The sequence below is a fragment of the Cajanus cajan genome, chromosome 7 (genome assembly GCF_000230855.2).
Source record: "Cajanus cajan strain Asha chromosome 7, NIPB_CcT2T_4, whole genome shotgun sequence".
In the NCBI taxonomy this organism is placed as follows: domain Eukaryota; kingdom Viridiplantae; phylum Streptophyta; class Magnoliopsida; order Fabales; family Fabaceae; genus Cajanus; species Cajanus cajan.
The window spans coordinates 38,936,910-38,956,392 of record NC_138523.1 but is presented as its reverse complement, the minus strand read 5'-3'; the positions used below and the strand labels follow the sequence as shown (position 1 = coordinate 38,956,392).

At 36.1% G+C, this 19,483-nt stretch overlaps 2 protein-coding genes across 2 annotated transcripts; one reads left to right on the top strand and one right to left on the bottom strand.

Moving 5' to 3' along the window:
- Positions 1 to 1,970: 1,970 nt before the first annotated feature.
- Positions 1,971 to 3,909, top strand: LOC109795134 (uncharacterized). The gene is made up of 4 exons (XM_020354556.3): positions 1,971 to 2,206; positions 2,357 to 2,451; positions 2,537 to 3,488; positions 3,586 to 3,909. Exons 1-4 carry the CDS (start codon positions 2,138 to 2,140, stop codon positions 3,682 to 3,684), a joined length of 1,215 nt encoding a protein of 404 aa, XP_020210145.2. The 5' UTR covers positions 1,971 to 2,137; the 3' UTR covers positions 3,685 to 3,909.
- Positions 3,910 to 3,924: 15 nt separating this feature from the next.
- On the bottom strand, positions 3,925 to 14,002 carry LOC109795133 (cellulose synthase A catalytic subunit 4 [UDP-forming]). The gene is made up of 10 exons (XM_020354555.3): positions 8,795 to 14,002; positions 8,636 to 8,693; positions 8,400 to 8,502; positions 7,452 to 8,064; positions 7,204 to 7,341; positions 6,912 to 7,037; positions 6,605 to 6,817; positions 6,104 to 6,511; positions 5,552 to 5,902; positions 3,925 to 4,967 (listed from the first exon to the last, which is right to left on the bottom strand). Exons 1-10 carry the CDS (start codon positions 8,975 to 8,977, stop codon positions 4,389 to 4,391), a joined length of 2,772 nt encoding a protein of 923 aa, XP_020210144.2. The 5' UTR covers positions 8,978 to 14,002; the 3' UTR covers positions 3,925 to 4,388.
- Between the last annotated feature and the right edge of the window lie 5,481 nt (positions 14,003 to 19,483).

The window sequence follows — 19,483 nt, the reverse complement described above, 5'->3', positions numbered from 1 at the left end:
CAATGACAAAAGAGAAAGAGGACATGTTTTTCATTAAAAACAGTCAAGTAGGTCCCTTGAATCACATAAATCATCAAAAAAAGTTGCTTTGAATTGACACATGCATGACTCCATTTATTTGGTACCTAAAAGGTGATAAGTAATTTTCTTGATTAGATAAGAAGTGACAATTTGGTGAAATACATTTAATGCAAGCAATTAATACACCAACAAACACCTCTCTCCATAAGGAAAGGAAAATTGAATATAGGCAAAGTAAGACTATGAGAGATGCTCAAGAATTTGCAATGGTCATCTTCACTAAAGCACTTATATAAGTAAGTTTGAAATCCAAAAAGAAAGAGAGAACACACACATTGTAAAAAATCATATTCATTCTTTCTATAAAAACTTTGTACTTAATTAGTTGTATCATGTCTTGATAGTAAAATGAAACAACATTGTTAGTTTACCTAACTTGAACTTTGTGTTATTGCTTTGGCTTGGAAAGACTAGTTTGTAAAAGAATACTCGTGTTTTGAGCGTAAAAAGGATTGTTTGTAAAAGAATACTAGGGTGTTTAACACTTGAAAAAGCTTTGTGTTAAAGAATACTTGGGTAGCTGCTTAAAGAAGTAAGTCAAAAAATACTTAGGTTGAGCCAGAAGTGACTTGTGAAAGAATACTATTATCTTTGCAAAGATAGTATAACTTGATCAAATTTGATCAAGAATTAGACTCAGTATCAATAGTTGAGAGAAACCAATATAAAAATACTTTTTGTTCTTTTGATTAACTCTTCATCTGCACTCTTAAAGCATTTTCATACTTCTTCACTTGTTTGAAAATGTGAATTTTTTATAAACATTATTTAACCTTTCTTCTAGTGTCTTTTTTTTTCTCCACAATAATGTTATAAAAAAAAATAATGATGAGGACTAAAAGAATTACAAAATTACAAGTATAAGAATTAAAAAATTATCTTAAACTATAAGAAACTAAAAAAATTGAAAAAGATAAATATAGATATAACATCCCACTGTTCATAATAAATTAATTAAAGATTTTAATTGATTAATTGAGAAATAATATATTTTGAGAGATATTTTAACATAATAGTAGTTATTATTTATTTTCTTAGTATTATCTTTTAAAATATAGAGGATAATTAATTATCCTTTAACAATTTTTTCTTATGACACAATAATTCAATTATGAGAAGAAAATATTATAAAACTGATTATAACCCGTACTCAATTTTTTGCACATTCTCTCATGCCGCCAAAACTCTTCTCAAGACCTTTTAGTTTCCAAATTCCTTAAATGGTATCCCTTAAATTTTATAATTCTTCATAAAAAAAATTAGATTCTTTCATATCTATAATTTGAATTTTCTAAATGAACAAGAATATACCCGCAAAAAATCAAAATATTGCAAATCATAAATGAGCAATTTTACAATTAAATTACTAATAATGACATATGCAAAAAAAAAATCACAAAATTAATAAGCGAAGAAAGATATTCATCATAAAATACCAAACTTCTTACAAGTTAAAACATTATTACTTGTGCGATGCAGCTTATAAAATTCAAATTAATTTAAATCTCTCTTTGAATAATTAGTAGGTAGATGGCGTAAGATTCTTTTTTTTTTTTGTGGACCCATTAGCATTTAATAAAATTCATTCATTTAAATGTCATTGAAGAGTTAAAATAGTTGCAATGCAAAAGACAAGACAAAATAACTCTATTGAACCCATTTCTTGTAATAGTTACACACCAAAACATCAAAAAGGAAAAAAAAAAAATACTAATTAATAATAAATTCCTCTTTGGTGTAAACAAAAAAAGATCCCCTTTCAGATAAGTTTATTAATAAAATTAAAAAAAAAAAGAAGGAAACTGTATTTTACAGGGTGTAAATCACATCATCATGTTTATAACGGTCAATTACAACTTTTTCAAATAAAATATTATTATTAGAGTTTTGTTGAAAGGAAAAAGAGGCTTTCAGGTTTTGTTGACCGTTTCTGTCCCCAACACGCTCTCCCTCTTCCCCACTTCTTCTTCCTCTTTCTCTTACACACACACACATGTATTTGATACCACTCTCAACTATCACCACCATACCCTTCATCCAAACCTTCTTCTTTTGAATGGGTTGCTTTCTTGGTTGTTTTGGTTCCTCCAAACACAGAAAGCACAAGCACAACGCTCATGTTCATGTAAGACTCTTCAATTCCCTCACTAGACACTAGTTCACAACACCACCAAGATTTTCTTTTTCTGTTTCTTTTCTTTCATTGCCATGACCCCTTTTCTTGCTTTTCTCACCACCCAACCAGAGCTAACTTGCTTTCTTTTTTCTGTTTCAGAGAAATGGTAGTAGCAACAGCAAGCAAGAGCAACCTAGTGTCTCTTTGGTTCAGGATTGCTCCAAAAATGCTGTGAACCCTTCACCACAACTCCAGTAAGCAATTCCCTTCCATGATCTTCAGTTTCATTGGTTACTTGCTATTTTTGGAAGCTTTTGATATGTATGAATGTTAATGCAGGGATAAAAGTGAGGAGCAAGTCAGTGTGAGTAGCAGAAAGAAAGTGACATTTGATTCCCATGTGAAGACCTATGAGCCTGTTTTGGCTGATGAATTTGAAGAGAGGAAGAGTGAGGAAGGTGGAAAGGAGGAAGCTTTGGCCCAATCAAAGTCATCTTTCTCTGAAGATAGTTCTCTGACTTCAACGGGATCTTTCCCTCCCAACCATAGGTACCAGAATTGCCGGGACAGTGATGAGGAGGAGGAAGAGATTGATTATGGGGACAGTGATCTTAGTGATGAAGATGAGGATGATGATGTCATCAGAGAAGAATGCATCGGAGAAGATGGGGTGGTGGTAACTGCTGCTTCTGATCATGTGTTTGCTGAAGAGGATGTTGATGTGAAGTCAATTGGATCCAACCCCAATGCTAGAGACAGAAGTGTTTATGTTCATCCTGTGCTGAACCCAGTGGAGAATCTCACTCAGTGGAAAGCTGTTAAGGCTAAAAGAACACCACCATCAAGGCCTCAGAAAGAGAATGATTTGCCATTTGGTGTCAAAAAACCATCTTTCAGCTTGAATTCAGAAACTGACGCACCAAAGAAGTTGAACCAGGATATTCCAGTTGATGCCAGCTTGTCAAATTGGTTGTTCTCATCAGAAACTACACCACAAACAAACAAGGCTGGCTCAGTGACTTTTGATGCTGGTACCCCTGACAGGAGCACAACCTCACAAGGTTCATATTCTGTGATAAGTCATGAAGATAGGCCAATTTTAGGGGCATTGACATTGGAAGAGATCAAACAATATTCGGCTACTTCGTCTCCAAGGAAGTCGCCAAGTAGGAGTCCAGATGAGATGCCTATTATTGGCACTGTTGGAACCTACTGGAATGTCTCTGCTGAGAATTCTGGCTCAGCTTCTTCCTTTAAAGGGATTCCAAACACAACAAGCAAGTACAGAGAGGTAAAGATGAGGTGAACTTTTAAGAGATGTTATTACTGATTAGTGATTAGTTTGAGGGTGAATTCTGATTTAGTCATGCAATGGTATGGTTGTGCAGGATAAGACAGTGAATTGGCACTCAACCCCTTTTGAGACAAGGTTAGAGAAGGCTTTGAATAGAGATGGTGCTTCTGCTTATGTTCCTCGTGTATTCTAGACAAGCTTGCAATAGTGTGTGGTTTTGGGGAGGGAGTGAATTGTGCAGGAATGTATTTTTTATATTCTTTTGTAAACGTGATAGAGTGTAACGGTCTACTTCTCTATTATAATTTGTACTTGGCTTTAAAAAGTTCAGCCTGTGGTGCGCTTCCCTTGGAAAATTCAAGTGCAGATTATAACATGTAATATTAATGATAATATCTGTGCAGTCTTGCTGAAATCATATTTCATGTTTGAATGATAAAGAAATCATATCATATCTTATAAAGGAATCTTTGGTTTTTAACGATGATGAATCTTGCATCATAATCTATTCTATTAAGGATACACAACTTGCGCATATATGCACACTCAACATTACAAGTGGTCTTTAAGGACACAACTTGTGTATATATGCACACTTAAAACCATAAATCTCATCTGTACTCCTACTAGGTGACTTCCTTATGCATAGTGCATATATACACCGTTCACTTTTCTCATAAAGGTATACGCAACATACTCCAACAGAAGAACCTGGTTCTGTTGAAGTGAGAAGGAAGCTACCCCTTCTTGTCTCCATTCCACCACCTTACGTTATGTTTGTATTTTTGTTGAAATCTTGGTAGCGTGATTCCAGTACACTATAAACACTTAAGTAACAAAAGGGATCATGATCATTTTGCAAAATTACGTTGGAAGAATGTTAACACAAACATGCACTTAGCATTTTATGCCACACTGTTTGAGTACTGGACCTCTTTCTTTGGGCAAGAAAATATCAAGTCGCACCCAAATCATTGAGAAAATTATCGCTGTAAGTATTGACCAAAGGACTACAATGGTAGGGGTTCTGTTTTGCCTTCCCATTAGACCTTTGAGGAAAGGATATAAGTGCACAATGACCCACAAAGAGAAGAATAGCTTCCCAAAGAAAGGTCCCCATGAGTCATAGCCATTGTTAATGGCATCAGAGATTCCAGCCACGATTCCCACCATATTTAAGATTACAAGACTGGTTGGAGGGATGAAAAGAGTAGTCCACTTGAAGAGATAGAGCTGTCCAAAAGAAGTGTCATTTGCTGATTTTGCTCTCACAGTGAAATTAGTGTCTACTCCAGCAACTTTAAGGAGACCTTGAAATACAGCAAAAAGGTGTGCAGAAACACCCCCAATGACCCAGAATTGCTCATTGCGCCACCAGTCCTGAATGCTAACCCCACTCCAACGAAGCTCTAGCACACAGGTTAAGATGATGGAGATGAATAAGGCCATTAACCAAATGCTAGCAAGGTTTGACAGCTGCACAGAAGAGAACTTTGGTCAGAATACATGAACCCAATGTCAATAACATTGTTTTCCTTTCTTACAAAAGTAATGGTGAATTAGAGCTTAACAAATTGAGTTATCCTAGTAATAAAAAGAAATTAGTATTGGTTTCCGATCAAAGTTCTCATTTAATACAAACCAACTTAAATACTATTGTTTTTCTAACAAGCCAAAATCATTTGAAAGTCCTTAGGCTTATCTTTCACATAGCTCCCATTACATTCTCAATGAAAGAATGAGAGCCTGACAGAAGTAAAATTTTGTGCATGTATATAGTTAAAATGGCTGCTAGTAATACTATTTGAAATACTTTTTTTATTGATTGAAATTTATTAAAAATCACAATTTTCGATTCATTTAAAAGTCAGGAGATAAACTTGTTAATAAAAATTGAGTCTTATCAAAATTGTAGTTTTTAATAAATATCAACCAATAAAAAAAAGAGCATATTTAAAAGTGTTGCTACTTGCTAGCATTTCTCATATAGGTAACGAGGAAGCTAGAGTCATAGTGTATTCAAGTTAATCATATATGATAAATTGATTATTTGCACCTACAGTGGGGATGATGAACTTTCCAGTCAGAAGACAGACAGCTGGAACTGTACAGTAGACCAGCAGAGGGATGGAAGTGAATGGATAGACAATGGAATTGGTGTAGGCCAACCTCTGTAAGCATTTGAGTTTTCCACTATAGCCATACCACAAAGGGCAATAGCCACTAAAGAAAATCTGAGTAGAACCTGAAGCCCATTTCAGAACTTGATGTAATCGGTCTGATAGATTTATAGGAGCAGATCCCTTAAAAGCTGCTTTCTTTGGCATGCAGTACACTGATTTCCATCCTTTACAATGCATGTTAAACCCAGTTAAGATGTCTTCTGTGACTGAGCCATAAAGCCACCCAATCTGCAGAAAAAGAAATGTCAAGATGACTTGATTCCTTAGCAGTCATGAAATTTTAAGTAACTGCTTTCATATAGGAAATGAACGTCTAGTTAAAACAAAATTCATTCTTGTTTTTTGATGTGTGAAGGAGCCCTTCTATCAACAAATCTACAATGTTTGTTTTTTTCCATTTCAAAGCGCTCAATGTAATAACAGGATTACCTCTTTTCCCCATTCAGTTTTCTCTTCATAGTCACAGCTTATTACATGAACTGCTTCCTTAATCAGTAATCGGGTGTTGGTGCCTTTCGGAAGTCCACCATCTTCCATCAAAGCAGAATCAATGAAAACTGGTGATTGTCCAAATCGTTTCTCTAAATTTTTCAGGGACATGAATGATAATTCCTCTTCCTCATCAAAGTCTTCAAGCTCTTGATCACTCTCTTCAACATCAGATGTGGACTGAGAGTCACCAGAACAAGAGCTGCAGCATGAAGGCCAGCAGCAACTTTTCATCTTTGGCCTTTTCTCAGAAGGTGGCTCATAGCCATATAATGCCTGCCTGTTGAACACACATCCAGTACCAACATACATAGGCCCTTGAATCCCATCAAGGCATTTCATGTTGATCTACGATATAAACAAAGCAAAATTCAAGGAAGAAGTTAAGGATCAGTCAATGAAATTGTAATTTGTATCAAAGTTTAGAAGAATGTTCCTTACATCAAAGAATACAGTATTGTGATTAGCATATCTGTCATTGCAGTCGATGCCATCAAACCTTCGTGGAAATTGGACATAACAGAACTTCTTTCCAAGTTGAGGGTCCATTAAAAAGCACATAGCCTCCCTAAGAACCTTGCTATTATTGATGTATTGGTCACAATCCAGATTCAATGCAAAAGGTGCATTACTAAGCACAGCAGAAACTCGCACCTATAGAGGAAATACAGCATTGCAAGAGTTATAAACTGTTTTTCTAATATCATGTTCATTAAATTACTGAAGTTTTAGGCTTTAAGCTACTTACCAGAGCATTCATGGCACCAGCTTTTCTGTGGTGTTGATAGCCAGGACGTTTTTCCCTTGAAATATACACAAGCCTTGGCAGTGCCTTGCCTTCCTTGTCCAGTGCACCAGCACTTCCTAGACATACCTGCAAAGACAAGTCATGATTCCTAGGTTTGTTTATTACCCAGAGTTTTGAAGAAAGACTAATTTTTGAGACTGAATTTCAACACCCTTCCCCAAGTTCTAAATCAATAATAATTAACATTTGTTATTGGCACAAGATCCTAATTCACATCAAACAAAGGCTAAACCTGAATCATTCCTGGATGATCGTCAATGTTGTTCCCAGGCCATGGATTACCATCTTGCATCACCCACCCCTCTTCTGGTTTTTTCTGAGCCTTTGCAACCAACACATTAATTTTCACCTTGAATTCTTCATACTCTCTCTGCAAATGTGCAAAGGAAAATGCCTCAAAGTCTCACATGGACAATAGAACAACAACATCTAAAAGAAAAACTGTTTTTTTCACGGCATATCTATGTAGTCCCCACCCACCTTCATGGCCCTGCGATCCTTAACAAACGTGGGGTGCACCTTATCTTTCAAGTAATCAAGTTTCTCAGAGAAATAAAACTCAGGTGCCCTTGGCTCAATGTTATACTTGTTACAAAAAGGAACCCATATTCTGGCAAACTCAGCAGTTTCTGACAAGGTATCAAAGAGAAGCATAGATGCACTGTCATCTGAGACATAGCAGCTAACCTTCTCAACAGGATAATCAACAGACAACACTGATAGAACCGTGTTTGCAGTTACAATAGGTGGTTCCTTCAAAGGGTCTGCAGTGGTCACAAAGATATCAACCGGTGCTAGAAGGTTTGGCTCCCCTTCACGTTCAAACCTTATGGACAAACGTTCAAGGTAAGTTTCACGAGTAATGGGGAACCACTTGGGGAGTTGGTCAACTATCCAAGATAGTGCAAGCCAGATTTCACAGACTACAGAGATTATCCACAAGGCAAGTGCATCATGAACTGGAGTTGTGATGCGCAAGTGGAAGAAGAAAACTAGGATAACGAGACGCATGATTATGACTATGCGATAAGGGTTGATTAAGCTTGAAGCTATTGGAACTTTGCGCCACAGTGGTTGCCTTCCCTCAGCCAAACTGCAAGGAGCAACACCTCCAATCTTAGTCATGGTTGTTTTGACAACAAAAAGAGGTGAAAAGAAGAAATTGCTTAATTTTCAATGATAAATGATATAATGCGACAAAAATCAAGAAAAAATGAAGTGTTAAATGAATGTTTTTACTAATTAAGTGTTCATGTATTATGAGTTCTTCAATTTATTAGAATCATTAGCATCGACCTATTGGTGGAAAGTTGAGATAATATGTTTAGATTTTAGATTCAAACCTTATTACTGTTGATGTGATTTTAACGGATAAATAAAAAAAGTTGTTCAATTTATTAATGGTGTATTTGAGAGAAGACAACTTACAGGTAGTCATCTTCTCCTTGGTCATTGCTCATTAAACTTCTCTTTTCTTTCCGTTTATCTGCATTCCCATAGAATGCTTCCTGCCCTTCAAAACCACTAGCAACTAAAGAAACAGAAGACCAACTCAGAAAAGTGTGCATAAATACACAGAAAGACCAGAAAACCATAATGGTGGAACATTATAATTAGCATTTGTTTTTATTTCCAAAGATAAATTAATAAAAAAAAATGTTCACCACTTCCAGCCACAGAGAATGCTTGACCACCAATGTGTTGATTATAGTCTCCATTTTCCTGCAAAAAGACACAACAGAACCTCAGCACTTAATTAAATTATAGTGTTAGTAATAACAAAACAATATTTATACTTGAAGAAGCAAGCAAACTGAATATACCTCGTCCGAGAAACGGAATCGATTTCGGGAGTGAGAGCCAGTGGTTGAGGCTGAAGTCATAGCCATTGCAACTAGGAAGCGTGGATTGCGGAGAGAGCAGAAGGGTGGTGTTTTTATAAGAAATGGGGGGTTAAGAGTGATGATAAAGGAAGAAAGATAAGCACTTGAATGTAATGTTAGCATCACCCTTAGAGTTGGCAAGTCGTGGATTTGATTTTGAGTTGAAAATTACTTCATCTGCTGGATCATCGTGATCACTTCACTTGCTTACTGTGCTACGTTAATTAATTACTTCTGCATGCCCATGCAACTAGCTAGTACGTATGCATATGTAGCTACCTAACTTAAACTCTACTTTCTTGTTCTACAGATATTGTTCACTGATCCGGGAATAAGCGAACAGTTTCTCTTATGAAGAATCAAAATTAAAAGTTAGATATGTATAAGTGAGAATTTTTCTTATCGTGGAAAATAAGAATTTTAAATTTGACTCATACAACTATGCGTGTATGATATCAATATTAAAAGTTAGTTAACATGATGCATATATAATTGAGATTTTTCTATTGTAAAGAACAAGAATTATAAATTTGAGTCATTCAACTATATATATTGATGAATTAAAAATTAGTAAGTAAAGTGGAAACTTTTTTATTATATAAAAAGAAAGATTTTCAAATCCTAGCTATACAAAAGTTAGGAGTCGTAAATTCAGTAAAATATAAAACTTAATATAATATTTAAGTTTTGAGATTCTCTCATCTATCGATGTTTTCATTGAGATTTAGACAATAAAAAGGATTGTCTATATATAATTATAGGTTGGTTAGGTTGAGATACAAACCGATCGATAGATGAGTGACATTGTCAAATAAAAAAGTATTATCATTTAGAAATAATATATAACTACTTCTTTTTTAAGATAAATTTTAACCTTTCAAATATTAATTAATAGTCTTTATTTGTAGTTTTAATTTCTTACAATAATTATCAATTAACCCATAATTAGTAAATTAAATTAAAAATATAATTAAAATAAAAGATAATAAAAACAAACATGTGCACGGTTGTGGTAATCATGACAAATATTTTTGAAATGTATATCACTTGTAGCAGAAAAAATAAAATACATAGTTGACACAATATACATTACACATGCTGGTAAGAAAAATAATTTTTGCTCCCTTGAACGTCTAAAAAATTCTCCTATTTGAGATATGCATAAACAAAACAAAAGAAACAAAGCAGGTGCATGGTATTTCACAACGCCATCTCTTCTTTCACAACATAATAGTTCTATAAACGAAACATAAACTGAATTTCTTAATCTCGATGATGAAATTTTGAGTTTATCACCTTGTGACATCACTAAAAAAAATATCATATAATGACATATATTTTATAGTGGCATAATAATTAATTAAAAATTACTTTTACGTATATTATAGATATAATATATGTTAGTTTATTATTAAAAATTGCAAAAATATGCTATAATAACTACAACATATATTATTGAATCTTATTTAAAATTAATATTAAAATTATATATAATTCTATATCAAATAGATTTATACTTACATATATTATATATATAAAATATTTTTTATATATTACTGTATATATGATATTTCTTGTAGTAGTTAAAAAAATATAATGAGGTTCTTTTGCTAAATCAAAATTGTCTTTTTACATTGCACATTGACTATTCCAGCAATGTAGATTGTTGATCTCATGGGACTAGATTTTGTTTGAAGTAGAAAGCTGATGTATATATATCTAAATTATTTCCTAATTTTTGTGTTGATTTAATTTACTTATTTCTTGATGGAAATATTACCCTCCGCTGTCTTATGCGAGAGATCTGATATATAAAGGATAAGTATGTTTTGTTAAAAGTTCTTTGCATTTGCACCCGTTGTATGAAATTGTTGGTTTATAAACGTCAATTTTAAGTTGGCACGTTATAATTTTGGCATCTTTTATTATTAACTTCTTTTATATGAACAAAGGGGGTGAACAAATCTATTTACGTCCTTTTCGTTTTCTTTTAATAACTTGCTTACTTTCCAGTGAAAATTCCCCTCAGTTTGTAATTTTTCTTCCAACTTGGTACATTGATTAGACATAAAAACTTATTCTTGTTTCTTATTGTTGCTTTTTTTTTTGTACAACCTTTTTTCTTTTACACATCTATTAGTGATGTACAATAAAATAAAATTATAAGGTGATAGAATATGTAAGGGAGGAGAATTTTCACCTTATAATTTTATCTTATAAGATTGAATTAGGTCAAAATCAACATTCTTAAAATGATGATATTACAATTTATCTTAATAATTATTATTAGATTTATTAAGTCATTTATATTATAGGATCACTCATTATTAAATTGTTATCAGATTATTAGCAAAAGTCTAATTTTTAATATAAGGAGAGTTATTGGAGATCTCGATTAATTATAAAAAAAATTTGTAAAATTATGATAAGTTCAATAGGTTTTCTTAAAATTATTAATGAAAAAATGACACATAATATGTAATATTTTAAAACTCAAATGGGAGAATAATTATCAACTAAGTTAGGATATGGAGTTAATGAGTCATTGGTTGAATTGCATTAGTTGATATATTATGAAATATATAATTTTAAATTATGAATTTTTTTTTGTTTGACAAATAGTAATAAAATCGAAAATGGTTAGCCAATTTGTTTGGTTAAGAAGAATGGAAAGAAGAAATTTAATTAAAGAAAAAAGGAAATAACTCTATTTTATTCATAATTGGAGGAGGAAGGTTTCAAAAAAATTTACTTTTACACCTTTATAATTTTGAATTTTAAATTATAAATAAAAATATTTTAATTCTCCTCGCGGAAAAAATTATATGAGAGATTTTATTTCCCCTCTCATTCCCTCTTAAAAATTAAATCAAATAATAAAAATTTATAAAAATATCTCGTCATTTTCTCGGCAAACATTATATATCCAAAGTTGAAAAAAAAAAGGTTAAAAACCTCTTTTGGTCCCTGATAATATTTTTTTGTTTCAATTTAGTCCCACTTTAATTTTAGGTCTTAATTTGGTCCCCAATAATTTAAATCATTGCAATTTGGGACTTCCGTCCAAATGATTTAAACGGATTAACTCCTGCTGACGTGGATGCTAGGTGGATGCCACGTAGATGCATAGGTGGATGCCATATGTCATGAATACACCTGGAACCAGAACGTTCCATTCTGAAACCAGAACTGCCCGTTCTGCATGCACATGTTATGTGTTAAATTTGCAACTGGAACGGGCCATTTCAAATGCAAATTTAACACAACATGAGTGCAGCAGAACAGGCCGTTTTGAAACCAGAACGGGTCGTTCTGCTGTTAGAACGAGTCATTCTACTGTTAGAACGGGTCGTTCTGAATTCAGAACGGCCCGTTCTAGAACGCCAACTTCATGCTTTTCATTGTATTTTTTTTATTATATCTATATTAATAAAAATATAATAAATAAAAAATACAATAAATTAATATTCATTTATGAATAAAACTAAAAAAAAAAGAATCAAATAAGATAAAACCTTCCAAAATCCTTCTTTGATTTGAACTTATCCAGTTCAAAATCTTGACTAAAATGCCGCAATGTGATTCAAAAATTTAAAATAAAAATTCATAATATATCATAAATTCAAAAGACAGAAACATGGTTTAGAAACTGAAAACAAAAATTCAGAACATAACATATACTAAAAAAGTTCAAAGAAATTATTGAGAAAGGAAATCATCTAGGTAATGCTGAAGGGAAATCCTAAACCACAAAAATTCAGGTTGTACCTCCTCAAGAACAAATTGTTATTGTTGGAATACATCGTCAATGACTTCAAGGGGAAATACCGTTTCGTTTCATCCTTGACTGTATAGTGTCAATTTGGTAGTAAGTGGTTCACTCCAGTTTGACTAACAATGAAATAAAACTTGTTACCATTGTCCTTAGTGATACACTGCATCGTTCTTAATGATACAATGTATAGCCCAAATGTTTAGCAATTGAAGTTATGAATCCCGATTAACAATATTACCAAATCTAGTGTTTGAAATGCTTTGTATTTTGGTTTTTTTTCACGAAATTCTGGAACTAGAACGACCCGTTCTGAAATCAGAACGGCCTGTTCTGGTTACACTGTTTGTGTGTTAATTTTGATGGGGTTATTTTTATGGTATTTGTCTGAGAGGATATTTTATGAATTATTTTTATAAGGTTATTACACAAACATACTCCACAATGATGAGATATTGTTCGTTTTTGGGCCTTAGCCCTCACAGTTTTGCTTTTGGTCATCACCCAAAAGGCCTCTCAATCATTGAAGTATGTTTGTATTATATAAGTTGTTATTTGTTGTATTATTTTATCGATGTGGGACTTGTTTGAATCCCAACAATCCTCCTCTCAAACAAGGGACCTAACCTTTCATGCAGCGGAATCTGTCTTTATATAGCACATTATATTTTATGAGTTATGAGGGGTTATAGGGTTATTGGTTGTCACCGAATCCAACCTGCGGCTCTAATACCACTGATGGGGTTATTTTATGGTATTTGTTTGAGAGGATATTTTATGAGTTATTTTTATAAGGTTATTACACAAACATACTCCACAATGATGAGATATTGTCCACTTTGGGCCTTAGCCCTCACGGTTTTGCTTTTGGTCATCACCCAAAAGGCCTCTCAATCATTGAAGTATGTTTGTATTATATAAGTTGTTATTTGTTGTATTATTTTATCGATGTGGGACTTGTTTGTATCCCAACAATCCTCTTCTCAAACAAGGGGTTATAGGGTTATTGATTGTCACCGAATCCAACCTGCGGCTCTGATACCACTGATGAGGTTATTTTTATGGTATTTGTCTGAGAGGATATTTTATGAGTTATTTTTATAAGGTTATTACACAAACATACTCCACAATGATGAGATATTGTCGATTTTGGGCCTTAGCCCTCACGGTTTTGTTTTTGGTCATCACCCAAAAGGCCTCTCAATTATTGAAGTATGTTTGTATTATATAAGTTGTTATTTGTTGTATTATTTTATCGATGTGAGACTTGTTTGTATCCCAACAAATTTTGCATCTGGAACGACCCGTTCCAGGTACAAAATTTACACACCAATAGTGTAACCAGAACGGGCCGTTCTGGTTTCAAGTGTATTCAAGTATTTTGGGATCCACCTACATGACATCTACGTGGCATCCACCTGGCATCCACATCAGCAGGAGTTAACTCCGTTTAAATCATTTAGACGGAAGTCCCAAATTGTAATAATTTAAATTATTGAGACCAAATTGAGACCTAAAATTAAAGTGGGACTAAATTAAAATAAAAAAATATTATAAGGGACTAAAAAGGTTTTTAACCCAAAAAAAAAAATACTATCCACTATCATTAAAAAAATATGTTAGATAATATAATGCTATCATTTTGTTTTCCTGAAAGACTTGCATAATTAACATCGAAGAAGTAACATATGTAACAACAGACATTTTTTATTTAAATCATTCAGAAAAACAAATTTAATTCTTATTACGGTACTACTTTTTATTTTATTAAAATTTTGTTAAATAGTCCCTCTGTTACAAAAATTTCAAATATAAAAATTTATTAGCTAAATATTCGGTTGATATTTTTTTATAACCATATTATTAATAAAAAAATATCTATAAAAATAATTAATATCTCTAAAAAAAAATTGATTGATTACTTTTAATAGAATATCTCTTTTTAATCATATTTTATTATACTTATTTACAAAACTTAAATTTAAAATTTTATTACAATATTTAAAGAGTTTAATATTAATTAGACCAACAAAAACAAATTATTTAAGAAGATTAAGTCTAATATCAATTAGACTAACAGAGTTGTTAAATTATCAATTTAAGTTAACAAATAAAAATGTAAATTATTTAAAAATAAATAACCACGTTTTTATGTTAAAGATGTTAAATGTAATAAAATTAAAAAAGATATTATCTAATATGAATTGGATCAATAAATTATCGGTAAATATTTAGTTAATATATATTGAATCTAAAGTTTTTACAGTTTTTTTATTATTTCATTTTCATGGTTACAATGAATTTTTGAATTTAAAATCGATGCGTCAAACATATGTTGCTTCTAGGTTTTGTTTTGGCAGGATTAATCTCGTATATTATATATATTCCATCGGTCAAAATCCATACTTTAAAAATTATGAACCCACCATCAAGACAAAAGTAATATCCATTGTTTTCAAATCAATCATATTAATTACATTACATTAACCGGTGTATTAAATGACACCAGATTCTTGCTAATTAATTTGTGTTTTGTTTTATTTTTAGGCGTTATTACATTTTTAGCCTTTTTTTTTATTTTAGATAGTAACATTTTTAGGCTATCAAATATTTAGTGTGATTTTATATCTTCATGATCTAATTGTAATAATTGGTTCCTCAAGTTTCCCTTTTATACCTGATGGTAGCTGACGAGGCCGAACACCCGATTCGACCGAGTCGATCGATTTAATCGGGGACACCGACCTGTTCGGCTTGGGTAAGAGGTCGTTAGTTTGGTCGGTCAAGTTAAGGAGTTATGCCAGAATAATTAAGAAGAGATTAATTTACCTAATACGCTAATTTAACCCCTAATTTTTCAGAGCCAATTCCCTAATCACGGCCCAATAACAATTACTATAAATAGACCCCCAACGAGGTATGTAACTAACTTTCAACTACCGCATTTAATACACCGAGCATTTACTTGAGCGTTGGAGTGTCTTTGCAGGCACCCCTCCCCTACTTCAAACTTCACGGAAAGGGACGAGAAGATCTAGACCAAGGATCGGACTCACGACAACAAGGACAAGTAGTGCGTATCCTAATACAGGAACATTTGGCGCCCATCATGGGGCCGAAGAGACGTTTTCAGCTCTTTTTAACTCTACTGACTAAGACCGAGACATGGTAGTTACACGCAAAGGACCGTCAATGTCGACTCAACCGATCCCTAACCCCGAGAGCAATCCTGGCATGACCGGCCAAGAACGATACCCGTATGGAATGCCTCAAACACAACCGGAGCCTGCAACACAAGAGGGCCGACCAAACGCCGGAGCCCAACCCGACGTTCATGATAACTTGTGCGCATTGCGCGAGGAAATGGCAGTTATACGTAGACAGAGAGAAGCCGATGCTAGGGAGTTGGTCGAGCTTCATCGGCAGAACGCCAAGCTCCGGAGTTTGAACCAAACCTATGTGCCGTCCACTCCCACGCTTCTAAAAGAATCAGCCTATCACGCCCCAACCGACCAGGTTACCCGAACACCGGTTACCTCTTTGATTAGTGGCAAGGCCGACACCGCCTCTCATTCATTAAGGCACCCATTCTCGCGAAGGATAATGGAAGCTACTCTTTTGGACCACTAGAAGAGCATGCCAATCGAGAAGTATGACGGGTCCACCGACCCCGAGGAGCATTTGAATGTTTTTTTGACACAAGTAACCCTCTCGACTCAAGATGACTCCGCCCTGGGCCGGATATTCCCCACGTCGTTGAAGGGAAGGGCTTTGAGCTGGTTCACACGATTGCCGAGCTCTTCCATCGACTCGTTAAATGAGTTGTCATCCCAGTTCACCCTATAGTTTGCGACGAGCAAACCGTACAAGACGACCTCTCTAGCACTGGCAGGGGTTCGACAAGAGAAGAAGGAAAGTTTGAGAAGCTTCATGGACCGATTCAACAAAATTGCCATGGAAATCGGCAATCTCAACCCAGCTGTGGCGATGGAACGGTTAAGCACTGCCCTGAGACCGGGGCCATTTGTGAATAGCTTGTGTAAGAAACTGCCTGGTGATATGAACGATCTTTGATGCCGAGCAGAGAAGTACATGCAAATGGAGGAGCTAGCGGAAACCATAAATCAAGCTAGGGCCGAAAAAGGGTACGGTTGAAAAGAATCCGGTCGAGAGCCAGTGAGAAAGGTGAATGCCGAGCCCCCGAATACTCGTCCCCCAAGAGGACCACGTTACACAGCGTACACCCCTCTCAACGCGAGTAGGGCCAAGGTAATGGAATAGGCCCTCGCTTTCGAGATCCTCGTTATGCCGAAAAGGGCGAACACTCCCCCTAGAGCAGACAAGGCCAAGATGTGCCGATTCCACCGAAATAGGGGGCACTCGACTGAAGAATGCTCAGTGCTGAAAGACAAGTTGGAAGACCTTGTCAAGCAAGGTCACCTCAAGAGCTTCGTCACCCTCCAAGACCACTAGGCAACAAGGGGGAGGCACCATCACTCTCGCGAAGCCCCACAGGTGAGAGACCACCGAGGCCGATCCCGCTTAGCCGAGCGAAGGGACCGTTCTAGGCGCACCCGGGAAGATAATGATCAACAGAGGAAAGTAATAAACACTATCGTTGGAGGCTTTACCGGAGGGGGATCCACCTCCTCGGCATGTAGAAGACACCTTCAGGCCGTACGGTCGGTGAACACCGTGAACCACTCAATGGCACCTCGAATGTCGCCGATAACATTTTCTGACCAGGATTTTCGCGGCATTGATCCCATTCAAGACGACCCGATGGTGATTTCTGTTGAAGTGCACAATTGTGTTGTGAAGAAGACCCTAGTCGACCAAGGGAGCTCAGCAGACATCCTATACTAGAACACCTTTTTACAAATGGGGATTCCAGAGGAGAGCCTATAACCATATCACGAACCCCCGGTAGGATTCTCAGGGAAAGAGTGATGACGAGAGGATGCGTAGAATTATACACCCGTTTTGGTTTCGATCAAAAGACATTCTGAGATGTCAAGATCTGCTTTATAGTGGTGCACGCCAGCACGTCCTACAATATCATGCTAGGGCGACCATCCATCAACGCCCTCAGCGCCATTGTTTCGACCCCTCACCTATGCATGAAATTCCCGTCGAGGGATGGGCAAGTGGTAATCGTCCACGCTGATCAGAAGATAGTTAGGGAGTGTTACTTCTTCAGTTTGAAGATGCAGCCCATTTCTGACCCCCCCCGGTGTCAAAAGGTGTTAATGAAGTAAGACAAGAAATGGCTGACGACATCGATCTCGACCCTCGGGTTGGTGAAGAGGTGAAAGTCGAGTCGGCAGAAGACCTTGTTCCATTTCAGCTGGCCGAAAACCCGAGCAAGTCACCCACACCGGATCCCAACTGAATCAAGCCGAAACGAACTTAATAAAGAGTGTCATTTGCAAGAACAAGGACCTATTTGCATGGACAGCGGCTGACATGCCTGGCATAGACCCAAGATTCCTATGCCACCGACTTGTAGTGTGTCGAGACTCCCGACCAGTCGCTCAAAAAAAGAGGAAAATGGGCGACGAAAAGAGAAAGGCCGCGGAGGTGGAAGTCCAAAAGCTGCTAAGAGCTAACTTCATCAGGGAAATCACGTACACCACGTGGTTGGCCAACATAGTTTTAGTCAAAAAGGCGAATGGGAAATGGAGGATGTGTACCAACTACACCGACCTCAACAAGGCTTGCCCCAAGAACGCCTATCCGCTCCCTTGCATCGACCGCCTCGTCGACAGGGCATCCAGGCACTCTATCTTCAGTTTCCTTGATGCCTATTCCGGCTATAACCAAATCAAAATGCACCCGAGCGATGAAGAGAAAATGGCGTTCATCACCGAGACCGCCAACTTCTACTACAAGGTCATGCCATTCGGATTGAAGAATGTCGGGGTAACCTACCAAAGGTTAATGGATAAAGTATTCCAAAGACAGATCGGAAGCAACATTGAAATTTATGTCGACGACATGGTGGTTAAGTCTAATTCCATGACCAAGCACATTGCCGACCTAGGTGAAATCTTTGGTGAGTTGCGTAAGCACAAGATGAGGCTCAACCCCGAGAAATGTACTTTCGGGGTCAAAGGGGGAAAATTCCTGGGGTTCATGCTATCGGCAAGAGGAATCAAAGCCAAGCAAGATAAATGCAAAGCTGTCATAGATATGAGGAGTCCGATCAACCTTAAAGAGTTGCAACGATTGTCCGGGAGGTTGGTCGCCCTATCCCGTTTCCTCCCTCGTTTGGCCGATAAGATTGGCCCTATGACAAAACTCTTGCGGAAGAGTTCGGCCTTCCTGTGGAATGAATCATGTGAAGCCGCGTTTGTAGCGTTGAAGTTGACCCTAGCGTCACCACTGATTCTTACGAGACCCGAGCCCTCGAACCCATTGGAACTGTACCTAGCTGTTTCTGAGGAGGCGATCAGTTCAGTCTTAGTTCAAGAGAGAGGGCAGCCAAATGCCCATATACTTTGTCAGTCGACTACTGCAAGACCCCGAGACCCGGTACCAGTTAATAGAAAAGGTTACACTCGACCTGGTACACACATCGCGACGCCTCCGACATTATTTCCAGAGCCATAAAATCGTTGTACATACCGACTTCCTGATTTCTAAAGTTTTGGGTAAGCCCTAGCTGGCAGGAAGAATGATGGCCTGGTCAGTCGAACTATCTCAATTTGATATCATCTTCAAGCTGAGAGGTCCGATCAAGGCTCAATGTCTCGCAGACTTCGTGAATGAGCTTCATCCGCATGGCACGATCGAAGAATTTTGGTGGACTCTTCATGTAGACGGCTCTTTGAATAGCCAAGGGAGTGGAGCGGGAG